This window comes from Anarhichas minor, unplaced genomic scaffold (assembly GCF_050575085.1).
Source record: "Anarhichas minor isolate MPS153535 unplaced genomic scaffold, ASM5057508v1 ptg000090l, whole genome shotgun sequence".
Lineage (NCBI taxonomy): Eukaryota > Metazoa > Chordata > Actinopteri > Perciformes > Anarhichadidae > Anarhichas > Anarhichas minor.
This window is the reverse complement of record NW_027466536.1, coordinates 1,829,512-1,856,564: the sequence shown is the minus strand read 5'-3', so window position 1 is coordinate 1,856,564 and position 27,053 is coordinate 1,829,512. Positions and strand designations below refer to the sequence as shown.

Here is a 27,053-nt window from a genome sequence, read left to right as displayed (position 1 = left end):
ATTCAAGACATCATCGATACTACACCTGAGTCACGGCTGCTGAGAAAACTGCAGCGTTATACAGTCTTATGTCTTCACTGAAATGTTACATTAGCATTATTAAAAATGAATTTTCGTCTTTGTATATTAAATGCTTGGGAAATGATGGTTTCTAAATATAATGGGACCTCGGATGTTTTCTTTTTCTCGATGTTTAGGGACAGTGGGGTAGGCAGGAAAAGGTCCATAGAAAGGTGCGATGGGTCGACCAGCCTGACTTTGGACATTGTTTTGTTTTGATTTGCTGAGTGTTCCATATGTATTTGCTAAAGTCATTTCCTTACACAAATTGCCAAATTTCTCATTTCAGTGTTTTGGAGTATTACTTATGGATGCCTTGGCAGAGGGACCGTGAGAGAATTTTCCTGTTTACATTGTTTAATGGATATTTCAAGAAAAATTAGCTGCCTAACAGGTTTTTCACTCTCACTTTTTTTATATACTCCGTACCGTTGCTTTAATGTTAAAAAAGGACGGGTTGTTAATTTTGTCATGATCATACACTTGTATGTCTCTTCTGTTATTTTTTCGAGACTTTGTGTAAGTCTCGAAGGGGGGAATATGTGGCATATTTTCAGGCCTTGCATATTTTCAGGTCTTACACAGTACAGTGAAGACCCCAAGTGTAGTTGTATTAGATGAAAACCAGATGTGCAGGAGACCAGGGGCAGAAGGGTGGATGTGTAGAATGAGGGGGCCACATACATTCTCTTACGTTCCGCCCAGATGTAAACATGACATGTACCCTATATAAAGATGAAGCGAGCGCCCTAGAAGGAGGGACTTTCGGATTCGACTTGAGACCTCCGGACGATCTAGACGTCCGTAATGGCATGTGTTGCTTGTTTGTAATAAACTTTATTATACCAGCAAGAACAGTGTCCACGGAGCATCCTTCATCATCACTTCAACAGACCTGTCGCATGCAAGACACGACACACTAACACACGTTTTCAAGACCTCAGCATATTTGGCAGATCAGCCACCTTGAACTCACGATTTCAAACACCTGAAGACTTGAGCAGGACGAACAGACACCACGGTGAACATAACACGCAGGACAAATGCTTTAAAGAAATACCAAACAGGTTAATCTGGCCTTTTAATTTTTGTACAAAGCAACATTTTAAACTAATTAAAAAAAAAAAAAAAAAGGGTCGACAACCTCACCCCAAGATCACCATCTGATCAACAAATACACACATCATCAGTCCCGCATATGTCCACATATTGTCCTCTCTGTGTACTGAAGTGCTGTCCAGTACTGGCTGAAAAACTACTGGCCAGTACTTCACAGATAAGATCCACTGTGGGTCTCCAGAGGATAACTTTGTGTCACAGTGTGTGTACCCCCCCCCCCATTGAGCCTCCTCTACTTGAACTGATTATCAATAAGAGTGCCCTTCATCTTCGCCTTCTTGGCCTCCAGCTCGGCCAGCTCCTGCAGCCTCCTCTTGCTCATGCCCTTCCTCTCCAGCTGCTTCTCGATCACTTTGGCGTTTTGCGCGTACGAGTCCGCCACCTCCCGGGCCTCGATCTCCTCCTCCTCCTCGTCAATGGTGGAAACCGTGACGGAGCTGAACTTGCCCATGTCCTTGGTCCGCTTGGTCATCATCACGCGGACCTTCTTGGGAGCCTCCGGCTTACTCTGGCTGTAGACGCTGGTGTTGCCGAAGCCCTGCCCGAACTTGACCACGGCTCCATCGATGATGAAGGTGGCCGGGTGGTTCTTCGCCTGGTGCTGATAGAAGAGCAGCAGGCCGCACTTGCCGCACTTCTTGCGGTACTGCCGCTCGATGCCCTCGGCCCGCTTGAGGTACGCGCTCTCGTCCTGCTCCACGTTGCAGAACTTGTGGGCGTGTTTGGCCACATCGATCACCCTGGCTTGGTCCCGGGGCCTCATGGGCAGCTTCTCCACCTGGCAGTCCAGCACCAAAACCATCTGTCCGCACAGGCAGTAGTAGACATGGAGAGGCTTTTCTCCATCGTCGTACTCCTCTCTGTCTCTGGTGTCCGAGCAGACGACACTTCTGGACACGACCTTCGGCATGTTTAGTCACTAAAATGTGCTCTAATACGAGTGAATCACCGCCTACTTCAACCCTATTGTTGAAACGCCATGGCGACGGAACACTGGTTGAAATGTTTTCCTGATCAGAAACGACGCAACACTTCTGGTGTCCGTCACTGTTACTGTTCCTACCCGAAACAAACAGCTCTCCTTATCGTTCCGCGTGATTACAACGTTCCGCAGAGTCGCAGGTCAAATTATTAACTCACCTGGGTTGCTGCCAGTCACTTGATAAAGACGCACTATTGATATAATTCCATGCATTACATTTCTGACCTACATGATGATAAAGGAAGAGAAAGTAACAGGTTTGTTTGAAAGTTAAGTAAATTATTCAGGCTTGTGAAAAGCCTACAAATGAAGTAAATTCAGTTTTGGGATGACGTATTTGACTTTGACCGCAAGTCCAACCAAAGCCTGGTTTCTACCACACCGAATTAATTTGGCTGATCTAACAAATGAGGCAAGGTTTTTTATGACACACATTCCCTTTGGTTTAGGCAACAATTTGGGTTTATAGGTTTAGGGAAATTGTAGTTAACGTTAACATTTCTGGAAGAAAGCCCTGCAGGCAAACTTCTGTATCAGACTATATCCGACCTTTTTTAGTCGGATATGAAATAGGTATACTAAAGAGCCCCTTTTTTGGCACCATTACACTACACTACTGAGCAGCAACATGTTCCTACAGTGAAAATCCTGGCATGACCAACCTGGGCCCTTCCCCTTTGATAATGAAATGACTTAAAATAAACGTAACGTCTTCAACTGCCTCTGTTAGAGTTTGACCTTGATCAGATGACTTGGGCGACTGTGGCTAAGTGGATAGCAGGGCCGTCTTTCAATCAGAGGGTCGGCGGTTCAATCCCCGGCTCTGCTAGTCGCATGTCGCTGTGTCCTTGAGCAAGACACTTAACCCCAAATTGCTCCCGTAGTTGTGTCTACGGTGTAGAAATGTGATAGACTCTGAATTGTAAGTCGCTTTGGATAAAAGCGTCTGCTAAGTGACTGTAATGTAATTTACACTGTATCAGCACATCTAAATCATCACACCTCAGTTTATACTGAGGCTTGAAACCCTGCTTTTACCATTTTAAGCTAAACCAAGACAGCACATCCATATTAAGGAAACATGTTTATTTCAACATTAAAGACAAGTACAAAATACATTGTTTTCTGTTGACATTTGCAACTGTAATTAACAATTCATTGTTCAAACTGGCTCCATCCCAAGGACAGAAGAGGGCTGATGTTACAGGCTCCTCACTGACAGCAGCTGGTGTCACATGTCTTCCCTTTGCACACGCAGCCAGAGGCGCATTTGGTGCAGCCGGACGGGCAGCATGGGCAGCAGCCTGAAACAAGAAGTTACATAAAGATGCATTCAATCAGGCAAATCCCTTTGAGATAAACAGAATTCTGATAAATGAGTGGCTACATTCCACTAGACAGACACTGCATATTGAGCAAAAACTGTTCAACTGAGTGAATTAAAATGTACATCTTTTACACCTGGCAGTTGCCAACGCAATAAAGCGACACATTTTGAATTAGAAATCACTAGGCTTAATTACAGAGTGCTTCCGATATATTGGTATATATATCGCATCCAATAGTCTCTGAATGGGTGAAAACTAAATCACCAATACATTCCTCTCGTCATGTAGGCTACTCGTAAGGAGGTCATTTGACTTACTCTTCTTGCAGGTGGTGCAGGAGCAGTTTGTGCATTTGCAGGATTCTCCACAGTTGCAGGTTCCAGCTGGAAAACAAAAATCAAGCAGATCGGCTTCATATTGTTTGCTGATAACAAATAGACAACTAACATCACAAATAGACAACTAACATCACGAGAAATGTTAAGACTAAAGGTGAACAACGAACACTTACTCTTGGAGCAGTCGCAAGGGTCCATTTTTCAGTTGATGTCTCGTGTCTTCGTCCGAAGCAGCTGTGTCGGTAGTCTCAGATGAGTCTGTGTTGTGGAAGTGAGGGAATGGGCGGTGGTTTTATAGCGTCCTCGAGACAACAGTACCGGGTGCAAACTCAGTCTGGCAGGCGGGCACGTAGTAGATGATTACACACGACGTGCACACGACGTCTTGGTTAACTAACCCAGGAGCGCGTGAAGAGAGACTCCCAGGCGAGGATGAGTTGTTGTGTTGTCTGAACATTACGTAATCCCCCCCCCCCCCCCCCCCCCCTCGCGACACCAATGCTATGGCAGTAGAACACAAACGGAAGTTATTTATTATAGTGTTTTTCAGGTAGCCTATATGGGGGCAATAAATAGCACGTGTGTCTCCCACTAGTGTAGTGTAGCACATTGTCTGTGATGTGTGCGATCAATAGGCTTGTTAATTTACGTAGAGACATTGCGTTATTCAAAGTTCAATAAGCCATCCTCATAGTTTGCGCACGGATTTACAAAATGAAATGCCAAGATACGTGGCAGAGTGTATTGATCAAGATGCGTCACGGGTGCAATAAAGACTCCTGATACAGCATGTGTCCCCTCGAAAAAAAACGCATTTGGGTTTGCGGGCAGAATATTTAAAATAGGCTAATGTAATTATGTATTTACTGTCTAAATGAAAGCTGATAAAGGTAAGCAAATTAGAAGCGATTCAAGTCCTATCATATTCATTTAAAAAAAATGAGGTACAATGATTTTCAAATATAACTTAGGCTATGCTTAATTAATCGATGAGGACTTATACAATGGCTAATTCTACGCAATTTAGTGCATCTTACACGATATAGATTGCAAATACATTTCAAATACATTTATATAGACCATAAATTACATTTTAGTTATTTTGTCTCGATATAGGAAACTGCAATGTCATTGTGAACATATCAGGAATATTTTCACTCTCCCGTTCATGTTGCTCCTGTCACATGGTCCGTAGTGTTTCTCAGTAGGTCTGTGCACACGGCGCAAACAAACTGACAAGTGTTGTGGTTTCTGCTCCCCGCGCTGCTCTGCACCCGGCCGTTTCACCCAGCGCCCGTGAGCAAAGACAGTAAATAGGCAATTGTAATGTGCTGCCTTTACGTATGGCGTGCTGTAGGAAATATCTAACTCAAGAGTCTTTTTTTCATTTGATAGACTATTGCAGAGGCCATATATAATTATAGGCACTACAAAAAGATCAGCGAGGTTTCTTTCAATAACCATCATCACCATTTCATGATAAAACTGAAGTTAGTAGCCTAGACTATTAGTGTACTTCTCATGTTTTGAATCCTAAAGGGATCGTACGCGTATCACATCAGCAAATAACACTACTGTAGACTACTATCATGTGGCTGGCTGTATTTTTTACTATTCGTTTGCTACGTTTAGCTGGCAGACATCAACGCAGGTGCAGGTGACTATTTACCTTCAATACTCTTGGATGTAGGAGCTTGTAGTGGGAACCTGAAGGCAACATTGTCCCTTTTTTGCGCTCGCCACCACCGTCCGGCATGCTCTGAGTGTTTTTCCACTGAATGCGTGCGTAATGAGCTGTCGTTATGGGAGTTTGTGACCAATGGGTGAATCACTAAACGAAAGAAAAGAGTTAGAGCTGAGTGCAACTTTATTTATTTTTTTACAAACAACTATAATACCAATGAATAGGAAAGAACCACAACACATACATTACAGTCTATATGGCGTTACGAGAAACGTGCCTCTTGGAAGGAATATAAAGTTTAACATTAAGATCCCACATACTGCAAAGATACCAAAATTACACAGAACAATGAGTAAATGACACACATGTTGTGCAACCATAACAAATGTACCCTCAGGTTTGAATAGTTCACTCAATTTAAGTGAATTAGCCTACTTTCAATGGAAATAGAGAAGGTGTGATGCTGTGATGAAACATATTTTGTAACTTTAAGGATGATTCAGGAGAAACTCAACAAATACTGAAACATAAGCACCCTTAAGGTGTAAACACTGTTAAGAACATTAATGTGACAGTTACATTTAAAACAGCCTGGACTTTCTTGTGTAACTCAGTTTTTGTAATTTCTGATTACACACTCAGCCGAATCGACATAATTACAGATGGTGGTTATTGTCACAGTGACTCATCTGCAGTGATATACGATATATTACGATATATTACGATATATTATTTCAACAGTTGGAGGTGATTAGTGAAGTATAATATACATGCAAAAACACTTCAGAACACCAATCAAGTTCAGTGAGCCCTGATTGTTCATTTTGTCTGACTCAGTTTGGATTGTGGTGTAGTAACTTGAACAGAACAGTATTAATGTGACATTCAAACTTTGTTCATGAATCCCATGTCACTGGTTGGAAAGACATGAACACACTGCACACTGCACAGAGAGGTGCTGTTTGTGCCAAAGAGCTCTAGAGGGAGACATCTACACATTTATACTTAGAGAAGGTTTTTTTTCCTTGTGGGACAGTTATGAACTAAATTCCCTCATTAGGTATTTGAGCGATTTGTATTTCAGGTGTAGGCTACATTATGAATCAGCTAAGCCGCGTGAATGGAAGCAATCAGTGTATAATAAAGAATCGCAGAACAGAGCGTCATTAGTTTTCAATAATCTGTGCATATATCACCAAAACGATCTAAGTTTTCATAAAGTTTTTGTGAGTAAAATCGCTACAGTGAACACAACTTTATTTATTCAGAAACATAAACAGCATACTGTACACAGACAAACTGTAAACAGCGATCTGTATCAGAGCGCACTGTCACTCGCTCACCTTCTCACCTCACCTTGCAAATCTTCATCTCCTGCACAGAACGATTGTGTAGAAAGTGTGGAAATATAGCCAGTGACAGCTCTCACACGACCACTCCATATCCTCATTATCAGTCCTAATCTCAATGCCATAAGAAAACATAAATAAATACATTCATTGATAAACTGTAATCTCCTGTCAAACGTACTTATTTTAAGTGACATCCAGGGTGCTGGACACCACTGTTTGTAGCGATCATTTTGAAAGCAATCAGTCTGATTACTGTAAAACATATAAATACTGCGGTGACACTCGTGGCGTGTAATGATGCACGATGGACACTATGACACTGTTAGGAGTGCGTAAATGGAAGAATTAGGAAGGAACAAGTGTTCAGGGATCCCTTCACCCACTTCGATGTCTGTGTAAAAATAAAACAGAGTCTCCGTGATTCACCGTAAAGACCCGCTGATCAGCAGCTCATTTCTATGCATCAACATTCATGAGGTTCATTCATTGACCGTTTATGGTTGGATGTGGGCGTGTAGAGGGCGGGACGTGAGGCTGAAGCAGCTCTGGACATTTACAGGTTGATTTGGGATTTATCAAAGGAACTAGCACACTGGCAGGCTCAAGGTTTTATAAATCAGAATATGTTTTAACGTACGTGCATTTCCTCCTTTCAACGTATGCAAACATTTAGTGTGGATCATATAAGCACTGTTATATAAATGAGAGCCCTGCTTTTTGCCAAAAAAATAGAAAAGTCTGCACCCATAGACCTAAATACTTTTACATCCGCTGTGACCAAGTTGTAGGCCAGTCTATAAATCACATTGTTCTCATTTGTCCTGTAAAGCCTTTTACTTTTTATCCACATTAAGGGTCAGTCAGACGTTGGTCTACATTTACATGACCATGAATCATGGTCTGATACAGTCTGTGTATGATATACTGTATATATCAATATAAATATCAAAAATAACATATTCCCCATTTTATCTTAAAATATGAAAACATGTAGTGCTTTAAAAAAATGTAAAGAAAAATCTAAATTTTGTGGGTTTACTTCTGAAAGTACAGCTTTTTTTTTTACAAAATAACTGATATTAAACTTTTAGGAGCATCAGAATTAACAAATAGCAGATTTAGCTGCTGCTGTCTACTGTCAATGTAAAAATTACATTGAGTTACATTGTAATGCCATTAAAGATGGCTCTGTGCTATTCAGGCATACCCCTAAATCCATGATAGTGTGACTCAGGAAACTAAAGCAGCTAAACGGAATTCAGCCACCAATTTTTATATACTCCGTACCGTTGCTTTAATGTTAAAAAAGGACGGGTTGTTAATTTTGTCATGATCATACACTTGTATGTCTCTTCTGTTATTTTTTCGAGACTTTGTGTAAGTCTCGAAGGGGGGAATATGTGGTATATTTTCAGGCCTTGCATATTTTCAGGTCTTACACAGTACAGTGAAGACCCCAAGTGTAGTTGTATTAGATGAAAACCAGATGTGCAGGAGACCAGGGGCAGAAGGGTGGATGTGTAGAATGAGGGGGCCACATACATTCTCTTACGTTCCGCCCAGATGTAAACATGACATGTACCCTATATAAAGATGAAGCGAGCGCCCTAGAAGGAGGGACTTTCGGATTCGACTTGAGACCTCCGGACGATCTAGACGTCCGTAATGGCATGTGTTGCTTGTTTGTAATAAACTTTATTATACCAGCAAGAACAGTGTCCACGGAGCATCCTTCATCATCACTTCAACAGACCTGTCGCATGCAAGACACGACACACTAACACACGTTTTCAAGACCTCAGCATATTTGGCAGATCAGCCACCTTGAACTCACGATTTCAAACACCTGAAGACTTGAGCAGGACGAACAGACACCACGGTGAACATAACACGCAGGACAAATGCTTTAAAGAAATACCAAACAGGTTAATCTGGCCTTTTAATTTTTGTACAAAGCAACATTTTAAACTAATTAAAAAAAAAAAAAAAAAGGGTCGACAACCTCACCCCAAGATCACCATCTGATCAACAAATACACACATCATCAGTCCCGCATATGTCCACATATTGTCCTCTCTGTGTACTGAAGTGATGTCCAGTACTGGCTGAAAAACTACTGGCCAGTACTTCACAGATAAGATCCACTGTGGGTCTCCAGAGGATAACTTTGTGTCACAGTGCGTGTACCCCCCCCCCCATTGAGCCTCCTCTACTTGAACTGATTATCAATAAGAGTGCCCTTCATCTTCGCCTTCTTGGCCTCCAGCTCGGCCAGCTCCTGCAGCCTCCTCTTGCTCATGCCCTTCCTCTCCAGCTGCTTCTCGATCACTTTGGCGTTTTGCGCGTACGAGTCCGCCACCTCCCGGGCCTCGATCTCCTCCTCCTCCTCGTCAATGGTGGAAACCGTGACGGAGCTGAACTTGCCCATGTCCTTGGTCCGCTTGGTCATCATCACGCGGACCTTCTTGGGAGCCTCCGGCTTACTCTGGCTGTAGACGCTGGTGTTGCCGAAGCCCTGCCCGAACTTGACCACGGCTCCATCGATGATGAAGGTGGCCGGGTGGTTCTTCGCCTGGTGCTGATAGAAGAGCAGCAGGCCGCACTTGCCGCACTTCTTGCGGTACTGCCGCTCGATGCCCTCGGCCCGCTTGAGGTACGCGCTCTCGTCCTGCTCCACGTTGCAGAACTTGTGGGCGTGTTTGGCCACATCGATCACCCTGGCTTGGTCCCGGGGCCTCATGGGCAGCTTCTCCACCTGGCAGTCCAGCACCAAAACCATCTGTCCGCACAGGCAGTAGTAGACATGGAGAGGCTTTTCTCCATCGTCGTACTCCTCTCTGTCTCTGGTGTCCGAGCAGACGACACTTCTGGACACGACCTTCGGCATGTTTAGTCACTAAAATGTGCTCTAATACGAGTGAATCACCGCCTACTTCAACCCTATTGTTGAAACGCCATGGCGACGGAACACTGGTTGAAATGTTTTCCTGATCAGAAACGACGCAACACTTCCGGTGTCCGTCACTGTTACTGTTCCTACCCGAAACAAACAGCTCTTCTTATCGTTCCGCGTGATTACAACGTTCCGTGGAGTCCCAGGTCAAATTATTAACTCACCTGGGTTGCTGCCAGTAACTTGATAAAGACGCACTATTGATATAATTCCATGCATTACATTTCTGACCTACATGATGATAAAGGAAGAGAAAGTAACAGGTTTGTTTGAAAGTTAAGTAAATTATTCAGGCTTGTGAAAAGCCTACAAATGAAGTAAATTCAGTTTTGGGATGACGTATTTGACTTTGACCGCAAGTCCAACCAAAGCCTGGTTTCTACCACACCGAATTAATTTGGCTGATCTAACAAATGAGGCAAGGTTTTTTATGACACACATTCCCTTTGGTTTAGGCAACAATTTGGGTTTATAGGTTTAGGGAAATTGTAGTTAACGTTAACATTTCTGGAAGAAAGCCCTGCAGGCAAACTTCTGTATCAGACTATATCCGACCTTTTTTAGTCGGATATGAAATAGGTATACTAAAGAGCCCCTTTTTTGGCACCATTACACTACACTACTGAGCAGCAACATGTTCCTACAGTGAAAATCCTGGCATGACCAACCTGGGCCCTTCCCCTTTGATAATGAAATGACTTAAAATAAACGTAACGTCTTCAACTGCCTCTGTTAGAGTTTGACCTTGATCAGATGACTTGGGCGACTGTGGCTAAGTGGATAGCAGGGCCGTCTTTCAATCAGAGGGTCGGCGGTTCAATCCCCGGCTCTGCTAGTCGCATGTCGCTGTGTCCTTGAGCAAGACACTTAACCCCAAATTGCTCCCGTAGTTGTGTCTACGGTGTAGAAATGTGATAGACTCTGAATTGTAAGTCGCTTTGGATAAAAGCGTCTGCTAAGTGACTGTAATGTAATGTCATTTACACTGTATCAGCACATCTAAATCATCACACCTCAGTTTATACTGAGGCTTGAAACCCTGCTTTTACCATTTTAAGCTAAACCAAGACAGCACATCCATATTAAGGAAACATGTTTATTTCAACATTAAAGACAAGTACAAAATACATTGTTTTCTGTTGACATTTGCAACTGTAATTAACAATTCATTGTTCAAACTGGCTCCATCCCAAGGACAGAAGAGGGCTGATGTTACAGGCTCCTCACTGACAGCAGCTGGTGTCACATGTCTTCCCTTTGCACACGCAGCCAGAGGCGCATTTGGTGCAGCCGGACGGGCAGCATGGGCAGCAGCCTGAAACAAGAAGTTACATGAAGATGCATTCAATCAGGCAAATCCCTTTGAGATAAACAGAATTCTGATAAATGAGTGGCTACATTCCACTAGACAGACACTGCATATTGAGCAAAAACTGTTCAACTGAGTGAATTAAAATGTACATCTTTTACACCTGGCAGTTGCCAACGCAATAAAGCGACACATTTTGAATTAGAAATCACTAGGCTTAATTACAGAGTGCTTCCGATATATTGGTATATATCGCATCCAATAGTCTCTGAATGGGTGAAAACTAAATCACCAATACATTCCTCTCGTCATGTAGGCTACTCGTAAGGAGGTCATTTGACTTACTCTTCTTGCAGGTGGTGCAGGAGCAGTTTGTGCATTTGCAGGATTCTCCACAGTTGCAGGTTCCAGCTAGAAAACAAAAATCAAGCAGATCGGCTTCATATTGTTTGCTGATAACAAATAGACAACTAACATCACAAATAGACAACTAACATCACGAGAAATGTTAAGACTAAAGGTGAACAACGAACACTTACTCTTGGAGCAGTCGCAAGGGTCCATTTTTCAGTTGATGTCTCGTGTCTTCGTCCGAAGTAGCTGTGTCGGTAGTCTCAGATGAGTCTGTGTTGTGGAAGTGAGGGAATGGGCGGTGGTTTTATAGCGTCCTCGAGACAACAGTACCGGGTGCAAACTCAGTCTGGCAGGCGGGCACGTAGTAGATGATTACACACGACGTGCACACGACGTCTTGGTTAACTAACCCAGGAGCGCGTGAAGAGAGACTCCCAGGCGAGGATGAGTTGTTGTGTTGTCTGAACATTACGTAATCCCCCCCCCCCCCCCCCCCCCCCCTCGCGACACCAATGCTATGGCAGTAGAACACAAACGGAAGTTATTTATTATAGTGTTTTTCAGGTAGCCTATATGGGGGCAATAAATAGCACGTGTGTCTCCCACTAGTGTAGTGTAGCACATTGTCTGTGATGTGTGCGATCAATAGGCTTGTTAATTTACGTAGAGACATTGCGTTATTCAAAGTTCAATAAGCCATCCTCATAGTTTGCGCACGGATTTACAAAATGAAATGCCAAGATACGTGGCAGAGTGTATTGATCAAGATGCGTCACGGGTGCAATAAAGACTCTTGATACAGCATGTGTCCCCTCGAAAAAAAACGCATTTGGGTTTGCGGGCAGAATATTTAAAATAGGCTAATGTAATTATGTATTTACTGTCTAAATGAAAGCTGATAAAGGTAAGCAAATTAGAAGCGATTCAAGTCCTATCATATTCATTTTTTTTAAATTAGGTACAATGATTTTCAAATATAACTTAGGCTATGCTTAATTAATAGATGAGGACTTATACAATGGCTAATTCTACGAAATGTAATGCATCTTACACGATATAGATTGCAAATACATTTCTAATACATTTATATAGACCATAAATTACATTTTAGTTATTTTGTCTCGATATAGGAAACTGCAATGTCATTGTGAACATATCAGGAATAGTTTCACTCTCCCGTTCATGTTGCTCCTGTCACATGGTCCGTAGTGTTTCTCAGTAGGTCTGTGCACACGGCGAAACCACAAGTGTTGTGGTTTCTGCTCCCCGCGCTGCTCTGCACCCGGCCGTTTCACCCAGCGCCCGTGAGCAAAGACAGCAAATAGGCAATTGTAATGTGCTGCCTTTACGTATGGCGTGCTGTAGGAAATATCTAACTCAAGAGTCTTTTTTTCATTTGATAGACTATTGCAGAGGCCATATATAATTATAGGCACTACAAAAAGATCAGCGAGGTTTCTTTCAATAACCATCATCACCATTTCATGATAAAACTGAAGTTAGTAGCCTAGACTATTAGTGTACTTCTCATGTTTTGAATCCTAAAGGGATCGTACGCGTATCACATCAGCAAATAACACTACTGTAGACTACTATCATGTGGCTGGCTGTATTTTTTACTATTCGTTTGCTACGTTTAGCTGGCAGACATCAACGCAGGTGCAGGTGACTATTTACCTTCAATACTCTTGGATGTAGGAGCTTGTAGTGGGAACCTGAAGGCAACATTGTCCCTTTTTTGCGCTCGCCACCATCGTCCGGCATGCTCTGAGTGTTTTTCCACTGAATGCGTGCGTAATGAGCTGTCGTTATGGGAGTTTGTGACCAATGGGTGAATCACTAAACGAAAGAAAAGAGTTAGAGCTGAGTGCAACTTTATTTATTTTTTTACAAACAACTATAATACCAATGAATAGGAAAGAACCACAACACATACATTACAGTCTATATGGCGTTACGAGAAACGTGCCTCTTGGAAGGAATATAAAGTTTAACATTAAGATCCCACATACTGCAAAGATACCAAAATTACACAGAACAATGAGTAAATGACACACAAGTGAATTAGCCTACTTTCAATGGAAATAGAGAAGGTGTGATGCTGTGATGAAACATATTTTGTAACTTTAAGGATGATTAAGGAGAAACTCAACAAATACTGAAACATAAGCACCCTTAAGGTGTAAACACTGTTAGGAACATTAATGTGACAGTTACATTTAAAACAGCCTGGACTTTCTTGTGTAACTCAGTTTTTGTAATTTCTGATTACACACTCAGCCGAATCGACATAATTACAGATGGTGGTTATTGTCACAGTGACTCATCTGCAGTGATATATGATATATTATGATATATTATTTCAACAGTTGGAGGTGATTAGTGAAGTATAATATACATGCAAAAACACTTCAGAACACCAATCAAGTTCAGTGAGCCCTGATTGTTCATTTTGTCTGACTCAGTTTGGATTGTGGTGTAGTAACGTGAACAGAACAGTATTAATGTGACATTCAAACTTTGTTCATGAATCCCATGTCACTGGTTGGAAAGACATGAACACACTGCACACTGCACAGAGAGGTGCTGTTTGTGCCAAAGAGCTCTAGAGGGAGACATCTACACATTTATACTTAGAGAAGGTTTTTTTTCCTTGTGAGACAGTTATTAACTAAATTCCCTCATTAGGTATTTGAGCGATTTGTATTTCAGGTGTACATTATGAATCAGCTAAGCCACGTGAATGGAATCAATCAGTGTAAGCATACATTACTACCTGTACATTTACGCTAATATTTAGAAGTTATTGAATGGGAAATTGAAGGATGACACACACTTATGACATGTAGTACATTACATTACATTACAGTCATTTAGCAGACGCTTTTATCCAAAGCGACTTACAATAAGTGTATTCAACATCGGTTTTCGAGAGAACAATAATCACCAGAAGTCATAAGTGCATCTCCTTTCTTCAAACAAGCATCTAAGAGCATAAACCAGAGCCAACGTACAGTGCAGAAACAAACGAATGCAATAAGTGCCACAAACTAATATGAATACAATAAGTGCAATACGCTAGTATGAATACAATAGATGCTAAGTGAGTGCTAAGTGGAAGGCTAAGGGTAGGCCTTCTTGAAGAGGTGAGTTTTCAGCCTGCGCCGAAAGATGGGCAGCGGCTCCGCTGTCCTGACATCAGTGGGAAGTTCATTCCACCACTGTGGGGCCAGTAGGCCGTAGGGACCTCTGAGCGACGGGGCAACCAATCGCCCCGAGGCAGCAGAGCGAGGAGGTCGGGCGGGGGTGTAGGGCTTGACCATGGCCTGGAGATAGGAAGGAGCTGTTCCTTTCACTGCCCTGTAGGCTAGCACCACAGTCTTAAACTGGATGCGAGCTCTTACAGGGAGCCAGTGTAGAGAAAAGAGAAGGGAAGTTGTGTGGGAGAACTTGGGGTGATTGAACACCAGGTGAGCTGCAGCTTTCTGGACAAGCTCCAAATGTCTGATGGCCGACGCCGGGGCTCCGGCAAGTAGTGAGTTGCAGTAGTCCAGGCGGGAGATGACAAGAGCCTGGATTAGCACCTGCGCCGTCTCATCAGTGAGGAAGGGTTGAATCCTCCTGATGTTGTAGAGCAGGAATCTGCAGGAGCGTGTAACCGATGCAATGTTTGCTGAGAACGACAGTTGGTCATCCAGGGTCACACCCAGATTTGCAGTCCGAGTTGGCGTCACCACGGTATTGTCAATGGTGATGGACAGGTCTCGGTGAGGGCAACCCTTCCCCGGGATGAACAGTAGCTCGGTTTTGTCCAGGTTGAGCTTGAGGTGGTGTGTCGTCATCCACTTCGAGATGTCAGCCAAGCACGCAGCGATGCGTGCCTCCACTTGAGTGTCACCGGGGGGAAATGACAAGACCAGCTGGGTGTCATCGGCATAACAATGGTAAGAGAAGTCATGCGAGCGAATAACAGAACCCAGAGATGTTGTGTAGAGCAAGAAGAGAAGGGGGCCCAGGACTGAGTCTTGTGGAAGCTCCGTAGTCAGCATGAGTGGTTCCGACACGGCCCCCCTCCATGTCACCTGGTAGGATCGACCTGTCAGGTAGGATGCAAACAGGGAGAGTGCAGAGCCTGAGACGCCCATCCCCTCGAGGGTGGAGAGGAGGATCTGGTGGTTCACAGTGTCACACGCCGCAGACAGGTCCAGGAGAATCAGGACAGAGGAGAGAGAGTTAGCTCTCGCTGCGTGAAGCGACTCCGTCACCGCAAGGAGGGCTGTCTCAGTCGAGTGACCCACTTTGAACCCTGACTGGTTGGGGTCCAAGAGGTTGTTTTGGTGGAGATAGGAAGACAGTTGAGTAAAGACAGCACGTTCAAGTGTTTTGGAAAGAAAGGGTAGAAGAGAAACCGGTCTGAAGTTCTTGACATCAGAGGGGTCAAGTGATGGTTTTTTCAGAAGGGTGGTGACTCTGGCAGTCTTGAAAGCCGTGGGAAAGCATCCTGAAACAAGGGATTTGTTGATGAGGTGGGTGAGGAAAGGAAGGAGTTCAATCGCAATAGACTGAAGAAGAGGGGAGGGGATCGGGTAAAGGGAGCACGTGGTGGGGCGATTAGATGTAACAAGGTCGAGGACCTCGTTAGGGGAGAGGAGAGCAAGACAGGGTAAGATGGGGCATGGAGAGGGGAGGGAGAGCTGTAGGGGGAAGAACTGGAGAGGGTAGAGCTGGAGATGGTGGACAGGGACACAGAGAGTGAGGGAGAGGATGGACAGGGACCGGGGGGCTGAGAGAAGGAAGACCTGATATCGTTTACCTTCTTGTCAAAGAAGTTGGCGAAATCGTTAGGGAGAAGGGAGGAAGTAGGAGGAGGGGGTGGGGGTTGGAGGAGTGAAGAGAAAGTTTCGAAGAGTTTTTTAGGATTGGAAGCAGAGGTTAGGATTTTGGAGCGGAAGAACGCAGCTTTAGCAGTAGAAAGAGCGGTGGAAAAAGTGGAAAGAAGAGCTTGGAAGTTAAGAAGGTCCCCCGGGAGTTTGCCTTTTCTCCATTTTCACTCAGCCTCTCTTAGGCTCCGTCTGTCAGTACGCACTGAGTCCGACAGCCATGGGCCAGGTGGGGTTGGCCGTGCAGGCCTGGAGGTGAAGGGACAGAGGTTGTCCAAAGAAGAGGAAAGGGTGGAGAGGAGAAGGTCAGTAGCAGTATCAGGGGATAGGAGAGAGAATGATTCTGGGTCAGGGAGAGCAGAGGTAACAGAAGAGGAAAGATCAGCCTGGGAGAGGAACCGAAGATGACTACGGGTAGAAACCATGTGGGTAGGTGTAGGAAGTACGGGGGGAGAGGAGAGGGAGAGGGAGTAAGACATGAAATAGTGGTCAGAAAGCTGGAGGGGAGTGACGGAGAGGTTAGCAGTAGAACAGTGTCTAGTGAAGATAAGATCTAGCTGGTTGCCGGCCTTGTGGGTAGGAGGAGAAGAGGAGTGGTAAAGGTCAAAGGAGGAGAGGAAGGAAAGAAGAGGTTCTAATTTATCAGTCTGGATGTTAAAGTCGCCGAGCAGGATGAGTGCTGAGCCATCGTCATGGAAGTGCGAGACTAATGTTGGGATCTGACCCTGCTGTCCTGGCTGGCTGAGACCTTCACACGTGCTTTTCAAACAAAGGAGCAGCCATGTTCCTTCCTTTCACCAAAACGCCTGACATGGGATCTACAAGAAACCTCATGCCGGATGACCACACCCCCCAGCTCCAGCAGAAACCTGATGCTGGTCCCTCATTGGCCAAGAAAGGGCCCCCCCACTGGTTGTGCCACCTGGTTTATAAGCCTGAGCACAGCTAGAATTCTTCCTCTTCCGTCCAGACACCGCTGGTGTAAGGAGATCCACAAGGCTCTCTTCACCCCGGACACGCGCTGGTGTCAGGAGGTCCACAAGGCCTCTTCACTCCGGACTCGTCCAGGGGACAAGAAGATCCACGAGGAACCGCGGCCTCATCAAATCCTATCAGGTCACATGTAACATTCGCTGGTCGAACAGACTGTGTTTTATCTTGAGTTTTGGATCCTGTAGTGCGAGAACGGATAACTCCTATGCCCCGTTCTCCCACCCTTTTTGTGTACACACCACCGGCAGAAGGTAACAATCTTTCCTCGCCGAAGATTTCCGGGAAGGACGACCCAAACCTCGTCCCTCAGCCGAAGTTAAAAAGCCCCTCTCTGCAGCGAGGAGGCCGAGTCTGCGCCAGCCAGCCCCGAGGCCGCGCCACCGAGAGCCCTCATCTCTCGAGGACTGACTGATTCCCACCATGGGAAACGTACCCTACCGAACGAATCTTCTACAAGTAAGAGTTACTGGTATCTGGGCCTAGCTTAGCTTAGCATTAGCTTAATTTAGCCTATTCGTTATGTCGTTGTTATTCCTGCATCTTGTTACGTTAAGTTACTGTCGTGTTATAACGTGTTATTGCGCAAGCATCGCGGACCACGGAGTCCCGTTATATTGTGTATTTCCTGCTGTAACTGTTTGCATTAGATCCGTCGCTGCTAGTGGATGTGGAGGTTGTGATTTTATCACTTCAAAGACCAAAACTACGGTGGCGGAGCCTCGTCTCGCCGACCGAGTTTCGGGGTGATAAGAGAGCAATACTCGCATCTCACCGCAGTGATAAAGATGTGTTTTGTTTTGGGGATTATTTTATTTTGTTTGGTTTTATTCTCTCTTCTTTAAATCGGCTGTGAGTGAGATCTAGAACCGCAACTATCACCGTACACGCGGTCAGACTATTGACATTATGAGAACGCTAATTATGAGACTTAGTTTTATTGTTTGGTTATTGGTCCCTGTTCGCAGGGTGGTGCCCCGTTATTATTAATAATCATTAATAATTGTTACTGACATTAATAATTCTATTGATGTCAAGAATTTAGTTTCTTAGATGCTGATAACCCAAACACGCTCCTCTACGTTCCCAACACTAATGTAATAAAAGCATAGGGTGGAAAGAGGATCTCCTTGCATGAGATCATTCCCCATCTTGTTCAGATTCTCTGTGCAAGCGTCGCGATCCCGTCGTCCACTTGTATTTCTTGCTCAATGTCGGTGTACACGTCTGTGTGTGACAGATTGGAAGTGTTGACATACAGACCAGCCACAAGACAGGTAAATATATATATATATATATATATTTGTTTTCCTCCTGATCAAACTCACACTTCTTACTTTTGCTTTGTGCATGCGTGTGGGACGTGTACATGGTGTATGTGTGTGTGTGTGGGTAAAGGGCAGAGTTTAGGGAACGGTTCAGGAGGAATTGGATCCCCAAACCCAGTATGGGGCAGGGAACATGCACTGCAAATATTACTTACACTCGCTAGTGATTTTATTTAAAGCAGATGTAGGGTTGTTGAAAATAGGCAATGCAAAGTTTAATTCCTGTAATACCATTTCTGATGACTTATGTATGTGAATATAAATGCATCTGATAAAGACATCAGTTGATTTTTACTTGTTTCATATAAATAATCGAATACGTCATAGTATGATTAAGCACATTCCATTACTTGGAATCACATTAACTATTAATATTGAACAAATTAAAAACAACTATTAATAAGCAAGTTTCGAAAGATTATGTCACCCAGACCCAGAAGAGCAGATCTGACTGGAAGATCGAGTCCTGCTGTTACTGAGCTCCTTGTTATTTGCTGAGCGTGTCGGGATCTTGTTTCACCAGGACCAATGTTTATTTTTGTTTCCCTCTGAATCTCTTCTAAGAAAAAATGTTCTTGTAATGCATGTTGAATTCATATCAGCAGGGCGTGTTTCATTCTTCAGTAAACAATTTGCTACATTAAGCCACATGCTTTCTGTGGCAAATCAAATGCCGGTGGACATGCACGTGTGTGTGTGTGTGGAGAAAGGAGGATCCATGTTGCAGGAAGGCTCACACACTTCTGACGTCCTGAAGCAGGTCAGTTCAGCAGCTTCATGTCCATTTTGTCACATAAACACAATAAGTAAATGATTGTATATTGAGATTCACCAACGAAGTCTTTTGAAAGTCCTGACAAAGTAATCCTTGAAAAGCATGAAACAGCTTTTTGAGATTTCTTAGAGTGGCCATATTAACACTGAAGTATGTTCAGTTTAATAAAGCTGCCAACAAGGTGAAAATGCTTTTAGAGTGTGTGATATATTTTGTTTTGATGGAAAGCAACTGTCCTGCATTCTGTCCTACAGAATCATTGATATGCTGCTGTATTCGTTTCCAACTCATACCAGTAACATTTGTTTTGCAGTGCATGCTTATGGTGATTATTCCTGATTCATCCATTTGGGTTAAACAAAACTAAGTCATCCTGTATTTGAAGCATACATATGAGGTGAAGAGCCATAAACAGTTAATAGAATTGGATACAAAACACTATAAATAATTTTTTAAAAGGTCAAGCTTACATTTTGAAAACTATATCACTTGTGCAATTACTTTGCAGAGAGAGAGAGAGAGACAGTGGGGAAGAGAGAGAGAGAGACAGGCTCTATCCTGCATGGGGCTCCTGCACTTTCTACTCATTGCATGAACTTCATTGTGGCTGCTTAAAACCTCTTTAGCCCGACGCCCTCCAAATTTGGGGGCTCTCGGGCTCAGAACCCCTCAAAATCATATGCGGAAAATAGCCTGATTATTAGCCAGTAGTGTGGATGCGGCCAGTTTTTTTTTTTCGGATGAAACAGCAACGTATGGGCAACACCATCAAATAAGTCACTTCTTACACACTCCAAACACAACTATAGGCTACTCATATAAGCATATATAAATCGTGGCATAAAAGCATGAAATCCTGGCCAGAAATCGCCGTTATGAGTACCGCAAATCAATGTTTGCACCCTGATGCTAGCGGCTACCATGCCATGCAATGCATTTAATAGCATTAGCACACGTGGCCAAACACGTAACTAACTTCGGTTTTCCGATCCGTGTGAGCACTGGACAGCTGTGAGTGGTCAAACGTACCTTCGTGCTGCCCTCCGCCGAAAACAATCGTAGGTATGTGGCCAAGTTTTATGAAAAATGAGGACAATAACGTCGCAGATTTTCCGTTTCAAAGCTGGAGTCATTGTTGCCAACTGCATACTGTTTACTTCCGACCTGTTTCCAGAATAAGAGCGGTCAAACCAGCTTGGGCGAGTGGTCAGACTTCCTGCAAGCGGAAATTTACGCCTGGGGACACGCGGCACTTCTTGTAACTTTGTTGGTTGAAACTTCTGTCAATCAACACCAAATTCGACAGAGGCCTTCCTGAGACTCTGACGCGTCGAAGGAGGGCTTATTTACTGAAATCGACCGAGGATAGGCTGAGATCCAGCCACATACACACACATGAACTGAGAAAATCCTATAGATGACATCCAAAAACAGGCTCTGATGATGTTATGAATCTCAAAATGATTCCTAACATCTGTATTTGGATGTATTGAATAATATGAGTGATAAAAAAAGTGAAATATATAGTTATATAGTATATACAAGTACAATGTAAGAGCTGCAACAGCTGGTTCGAAAATGATGACCTCGCTTGACCGCTCTCTACTAAAGCCTCTTATTCTTCACTTTATTCCACTTTAACCTTTATTCAATAACTACTGATCAGTAGTGCTATGATTTGGGAAAGTTTTAGGGAGCTGTCTGCATTATTTCAATAACCTTTTATCAATGAAAGTGCTTTTTTTCCAGGCGAGCCTGATTATTTTCAATTTGAGCTGTGTAATGTCTTAATTTACTATATTAACCAGCAACATATACACAATATTACCTATCTAAACAATCTCACACGTGTTGTGATCTGATTATATCAACAAAAATTATTAAAATCGACCTTGTAGTTACAGAACTATGGTCAGTTTTGTAGGGCTATGCCATTTTCGAGCAGAGACCTACAAATAGGCTCCGAGATTAAGAGGTATTAACTGCTAACCGCTTTTCTTACAGCTTCCCTGCTTCCACAGTGATTACCATCGTATGGTCATTCCACAACAGAGGTGAGAAGTGCATCAATCATGTTAAACAGAGCACATCAGAAACCAGCTCAGGACTTTGGTCTAATCAGCAGCAGCCAGGGTGAAGAGGTGCTCTCATTTGAAACCAGAGTCTAGTTAACAAGCATCCACTCAAACAAGTAGAATTGTATCAATAGAGGGGTTAAAGAAGGGGACATTGGAGCATTTCGAGCTATTGTGGCACAGCTATAGTGGCTTGCATTTCTACAGGTATGATGGTTTAATTTCATTGTCTTGAAACTAAATTTGTTTCCCCTTAATGTTTCATGCAATGCTGAATGTGTATGTGAGCTTCCTGTCTTGTCCAGGTTAGTCTCAAAGGAAGGCATCTAGGAAACATGTCGACCCTACCCCTCCCTTATCTGTCCGTCATGTTTTCCACATATACTGTACCTGGTAGCAGGAGATCGCTATGGTCCACCGGGAACACTTGGGCCTGGTGTTCCCGGTTGGCCTTGACTGTTATTAGCAGCCTCCCTCTGTCTGCTTAGCTTATCTCTCTGCTTCTTCTCTGACTAGTTGTTTTGTTGGTCTAAGTTTATATAGTTTGTCTTGCACATTTACAATACCTGATATCATTCAGTTCACCTTTTAATTTTCTTTTCTTGGAACTTTATCATGGTGTGTCTCCTATATGTTGTAGGACGTCTTTTTTTAAAGGTTGATTTATAAACCATAAGCTCAAAGCATGGACACAGCATCCACAGCTTCTTTTAAATCGCAAAAAGACGTCTAGTTCTGATGTACAAGCCTTTTACAGAGTCCTCACAAAGAAACAGAATATCTAACGGTTACCTTTGCACATTATGTTTTATCCAGTTCTTTCCCGTCACAGTGCTGTTGGGTCATTATCTTTCACACACATCGTTAGTAGGCTGTCATGGTGGTTAAGCGTAAGATTGATCATACATTCCCTCTCTTCACAGACTGTGCCATGGATCATGTGCTGAACATTGCTGATAGTTACATCTTCACTCCGTATGTTTACCCGGCCTCGTGGCCCGAGGATGGGGCTCTGCGTCAGATCATCAGCCTGTGGGTGGTGACCAACCTGGGAGCAGTGCTGATTTACCTGGGCTTTGGTGCTCTCAGCTTCTACTATGTGTTTGACCATAAGCTCATGAAACATCCACAGTTCATCAAGGTAAGCTGCTGAATGGGTCGACCAGTTCAAGGTCAAGGAATTGATTGGGGTGTGTAAACTATTAGTCACTGGGGCTGTTTAAGAAAACACCAGACAACTATTACAAAGCAAACTTGTTCCAGATCTTAACTTTGTGTGTGATCCAACAACAGAACCAGTTAAGAAAAGAGATTCAACTGTCAGTGGTCTCCATCTTCTGGATGAGCTTCCCCACAGTGGCCATTTTCTTCCTGGAGATCAAGGGAAACGGCAAACTTTATGACAACATCAGCGAATCTTCTCTGGGTGAGACAACAGTTTCCTGAAACATTAAAACCCAGGGGTTGAACTCACAATTAAAGGTCAGCTGATAATAGCCACCAGTCAAGTACTCCTCCTGTTGTTGAAACAGGTTATAAAACAATTAGACCGAATGAGATACTGGTTTGTTTCCGTTTCAGGCTGGCCTGGGTTGTTGCTGAGTATCGCTGGTTTCTTGTTCTTTACTGACATGTGTATCTACTGGATACACCGCTCCATGCACCATAAGAACATCTACAAGGTCAGCTTGTGCATGTTAATGGATCGTGTTAATGCTGCTCCCAAACAATATTTTTTATTGAAACAATTAACCAAACGACTGTGTAATTTGATAGGGGTCACTTGTAGTGACAAAAGCACTGAGAATTATCACCTACAGTAACTATGCAGTTCCCCTCAGCTCCGCAGATCATTTTAGCATCTTTCTCTTCATTGTTTTGGTTTTACAGCCAACTTCTTAACTGTACTATTTTGGTTCAGTCTCAATGTTCTCATCAACTGGGTTTCAGCAGCTATTTCCAGCGAAAAAGCTGTGATAAACCCACTTTACACTACTTGCGTAAAGAGCAAAGTTCAAAGTTAGCAGCTAGCAGATAAAAGAAGTGGAGCATCCGGCTGCTAAAGAGCCAGATGTTTCCGTCAGTTGTTGGTGGAGACCAACGCAGAGCTAAAAGGAGAGTAAATGTAACATTCATCAGAGGAGCAAACATAACTCTATTAGTAAATAAGACTAAAGTAACAGTATATGGGCAATGTCTTTTCCATCTGAAGACTGTTTTTCATCATACTTCCTGATTCTGGCTCTAATTCCCTGTAGATCTTTTTGTACCTTGTTTGCCTGGTGTATGTTTTCACTGAAAAGTCCTAATATTCAGACGCCATTTGTGTTCCTGTCCCTCAGCACTTACACAAGCAGCACCATACATTCAAGATCCCTACGCCTCTTGCCAGCCATGCCTTCCACCCAGTGGACGGCTTCCTGCAGAGCTTACCCTATCACGTCTACCCATTCATCTTTCCCCTGCACAAGGTGGTGGTCTGACACTCTGTCCTAAACATTTTGACGTTAGGTCTGAGGGGTTACAGTATTGATAATTACACAAGCTTCACTGCATATTTTGCCATGTTAAAACTTGACTTAAATTATTTCATGTCCAGCTGCATGTGGATACATTTTGATTTGATGGAAATGTAGTGTAAAAAAAAGTGCAATGAATTCCAGAAAATACTTTAACATGATGTAAACTTAACTGTACAGTGGTTTTAAATGACATTTGTATATTTACATTACAGGTGGTCTACCTCTCACTCTTTGTCTTTGTCAACATCTGGACCATTTCCATACACGACGGAGACTACCGCCTCCCCGGCCCCCTGATATGTCTGATCAACGGCGCTGCGCACCACGTAGACCATCATCTCTTCTTCAACTACAACTACGGACAGTACTTCACGCTCTGGGATCGTCTGGGGGGCTCCTACCGGCACCCGTCGGCCCTGTTAGGGAAGGGGCCACATGACCACGTTCGCAAGCTCATGGCAGAGGTTGCACACATACAGTGATGACGGAGCTACAGTCAGGATGTTCTTTACTGGTTTAAACTTCCCCAGGGAGGTTTACAGAGATTCCTCATCCTGGGTCACTATGTAAAGAGACAGTGCTTGTGCTATCAGATGCAGAACCAGCCACCAGCAACTGTAAGCCAAATGGAAAATGTTAAATACAACAAAATTTAAGGCAGTTTTGGAGGGAATTATATTTTCCCTAAATATCTTTGCATACGATGGATAAATACACTGCCTAGAGATAAGTAGGCTGGAAATAAGACTGTACCATTGTGCCAAACTGAAATGTACATATATTCCTTCACTACTTATCGAGTTTATAGATCTTTTGTGTCGGTCTGAGATAACCTTGAGAAAATAGTTTGATTTTCAAAGACTTTGATCTGACTGACAGGAATGTATTCTGTATTTATCCAACTGCCAACTCGATGCTCTTTATGATCACCACTTTATAAAATGAGGTCAATGTTTCGATGATAGAAAGTGGACAGACACATTTTTCTTTTCACACAGAGCACACACAGTATGTGCAAATACGTGAATGTCCACCGCCCTCACTTCCTGAATTCAGCACAAAATAAGAATAAACTTGAAGGACATTGAATGTAACTCTTTTCCATTTATGTTATTATGAAGTTGTTGTTTCACATTCATATTTACAAGGACTACAATACAAACCCAATAGCGAAGCAAAATACATTTTCCATCCTTTCAGCTTAGTTGGAACATAATTCAAATCATTCAAAAGACACAATACAACGCAAAAAGACATCACATGTGCCTCTGAATCCAGTGTCCACTTTCTTTTTCTGTCCTACAGTCGGATTCCCGTTTAGACTTTCAGCTTCCAGTGCTTGGTGTGTTTTCGTGCAGGCTCTGCAGGGCGAGGTCTGTCCACTTCATCTCTTGTTCTTTCACAGACTCGGTGGAGCCTCCGTTGTCCTGCTCAGCCTCAGGCAATTCAGTCTGACAGAGAACAGGAGGGGAAAGGGTGTCATAACAAAGAGCAGCACTTCACCCTACTTTATATCAACAGTATGACTGCGTCGAGACATAGACTGAATATTTGAGGAAAGCAGAAGACGAACCTAAATTCAAACGAAACAGGAATGTTTTTATGTCAGATATTTAGACAGGTCAGGAGTCTTTTGGTCGTTCATTATTGACACAACTGCTATGCATGTACAACACAAATCTGATTAGTAACTTAGTGTGTGAGCATTTGAAAGCACACAGGGGCAAGTTTGTAAGCTCTGCACGACTTGTGAAAATATGTAAGGCCTGATTTGCAAGCGTCACATGTGTTGAGCCTGAAAGAGGACTACTCAAGCTTTCTATTCTTACCATAGTCAAAGCTGCTTGCTCTCAGTCAGTGTTGAAAGTTTGTGAGCCTTGCAAAAACAATTGTCTGAGAGCAGATCAAATCGAGTGGATTTCACCTGAGCTTTTAAGTCTCCCCCATTTTCGGCAAAGACTAACTTGAGGCTGCTTACTAGCATGCTTAATTAGTTTTTCATTTGTCTAAAATGCTCTACTGTGCCCTGTTTAAGACTGGTAGCCCCAAAAAAACTAGTGAGTGCCCTGTCATGACCTCCACTGGCATTAATACAATTCGCTGAATTGACAGCAATGCTCGTTTTTAAATAACATATCCTCCAAAATGAAAACCTAATCTTTGTTCAAAATGTCCATGAGAGATATAAGAAAGCTGTTGCTAATGCTAACATGAATCGGCTTGCACAGCATTTACCAGAGGGATGGTGACGTCTTCATACGGCAGTCTGTCTTCCCTCCAGGCGTCATCGGTGAGGTCCAGGACTCTCCCGTCTCGTTGGATCTCACTGTCCATCCTCTGAGCACTGGATCGAGCTGCAGATCTTCTCCCCTTTGGCCGAGTTAGCCGCAAGCAAACAGCAACACTTTTCAACCTGTGGTAATAGTTGAAGATAGCCAGTCAAAGTTCACTGCTACCCTTACAAATATAACAGCAAGCCTAAAAAAAACAAGTAAATAACACACAGTTTAGCAAAGTGTGTGAACGATTGGGTTTGAGTATGGTTCAGTTAACAACAAGCGGATTTCAGTTTCTAGTTTGTATCTTAGCCGATAGAGCGAAGCAGACACAGTAATAGCACGAAGCAGCTGACGCTTGGTGATGACGTAGACATTGATGCCTTCACGTGCCGGGGGAAAATATTAGTATTAACTACATAAATGATGTGTTAAATTGACAATTCAGTCACAGTCAATTTATAAAAGCTATGATAATAATAGTAATAATAATAATAATAATAATAACATTAATAATATTATATATATTCTGTATTCTATATAAAAGTAAAAAGATGCAGTTTTAATGTCTAGGAAACTCTACTAAACTGACACTCGGTAAGATTATTTAACTTACCTACATTTCCAATGACGTAATGAATATAACCGAAAATAACGTCCCACATATTGTTTTGTGGTTTCCATGGTAACTAGAAACCTTTTCTTGGAGTCGCGCTCTGGATAAAGAC

The 27,053-nt window shown here is 43.1% G+C and overlaps 4 protein-coding genes and 2 pseudogenes across 9 annotated transcripts; 1 reads left to right on the top strand and 5 right to left on the bottom strand.

Annotated features, from left to right (window-relative positions):
- Positions 1 to 1,107: 1,107 nt before the first annotated feature.
- LOC142938769 (STING ER exit protein pseudogene) lies at positions 1,108 to 2,127 on the bottom strand (annotated as a pseudogene).
- Positions 2,128 to 3,232: 1,105 nt separating this feature from the next.
- Positions 3,233 to 5,540, bottom strand: LOC142938770 (metallothionein). The gene is made up of 4 exons (XM_076082162.1): positions 5,497 to 5,540; positions 4,001 to 4,085; positions 3,807 to 3,872; positions 3,233 to 3,465 (listed from the first exon to the last, which is right to left on the bottom strand). Exons 2-4 carry the CDS (start codon positions 4,023 to 4,025, stop codon positions 3,374 to 3,376), a joined length of 183 nt encoding a protein of 60 aa, XP_075938277.1. The 5' UTR covers positions 4,026 to 4,085; positions 5,497 to 5,540; the 3' UTR covers positions 3,233 to 3,373.
- Positions 5,541 to 8,768: 3,228 nt separating this feature from the next.
- On the bottom strand, positions 8,769 to 9,782 carry LOC142938767 (STING ER exit protein pseudogene; annotated as a pseudogene).
- A 1,116-nt stretch (positions 9,783 to 10,898) lies between these two features.
- On the bottom strand, positions 10,899 to 11,759 carry LOC142938722 (metallothionein). The gene is made up of 3 exons (XM_076082089.1): positions 11,665 to 11,759; positions 11,471 to 11,536; positions 10,899 to 11,131 (listed from the first exon to the last, which is right to left on the bottom strand). Exons 1-3 carry the CDS (start codon positions 11,687 to 11,689, stop codon positions 11,040 to 11,042), a joined length of 183 nt encoding a protein of 60 aa, XP_075938204.1. The 5' UTR covers positions 11,690 to 11,759; the 3' UTR covers positions 10,899 to 11,039.
- Positions 11,760 to 11,974: 215 nt separating this feature from the next.
- LOC142938720 (lathosterol oxidase-like) lies at positions 11,975 to 25,138 on the top strand. Of its 6 annotated transcripts, XM_076082083.1 has the most exons (8): positions 11,975 to 17,808; positions 19,280 to 19,849; positions 21,457 to 21,506; positions 22,451 to 22,668; positions 22,821 to 22,953; positions 23,109 to 23,209; positions 23,870 to 23,998; positions 24,262 to 25,138. In XM_076082083.1, exons 2-8 carry the CDS (start codon positions 19,845 to 19,847, stop codon positions 24,529 to 24,531), a joined length of 906 nt encoding a protein of 301 aa, XP_075938198.1. In that variant the 5' UTR covers positions 11,975 to 17,808; positions 19,280 to 19,844; the 3' UTR covers positions 24,532 to 25,138. The 6 variants fall into 6 exon arrangements, with proteins under 6 accessions (XP_075938198.1, XP_075938201.1, XP_075938199.1 ...); XM_076082086.1 differs by lacking the exon at positions 19,280 to 19,849 and having other exon boundaries at positions 11,976 to 17,808; XM_076082084.1 differs by lacking the exon at positions 11,975 to 17,808 and having other exon boundaries at positions 18,858 to 19,437.
- A 2-nt stretch (positions 25,139 to 25,140) lies between these two features.
- anapc13 (anaphase promoting complex subunit 13) lies at positions 25,141 to 26,676 on the bottom strand. Its single transcript, XM_076082088.1, has 2 exons — positions 26,285 to 26,676; positions 25,141 to 25,500 (listed from the first exon to the last, which is right to left on the bottom strand). The coding sequence occupies exons 1-2, from the start codon at positions 26,381 to 26,383 to the stop codon at positions 25,375 to 25,377; spliced, it is 225 nt and encodes a 74-aa protein (XP_075938203.1). The 5' UTR covers positions 26,384 to 26,676; the 3' UTR covers positions 25,141 to 25,374.
- Between the last annotated feature and the right edge of the window lie 377 nt (positions 26,677 to 27,053).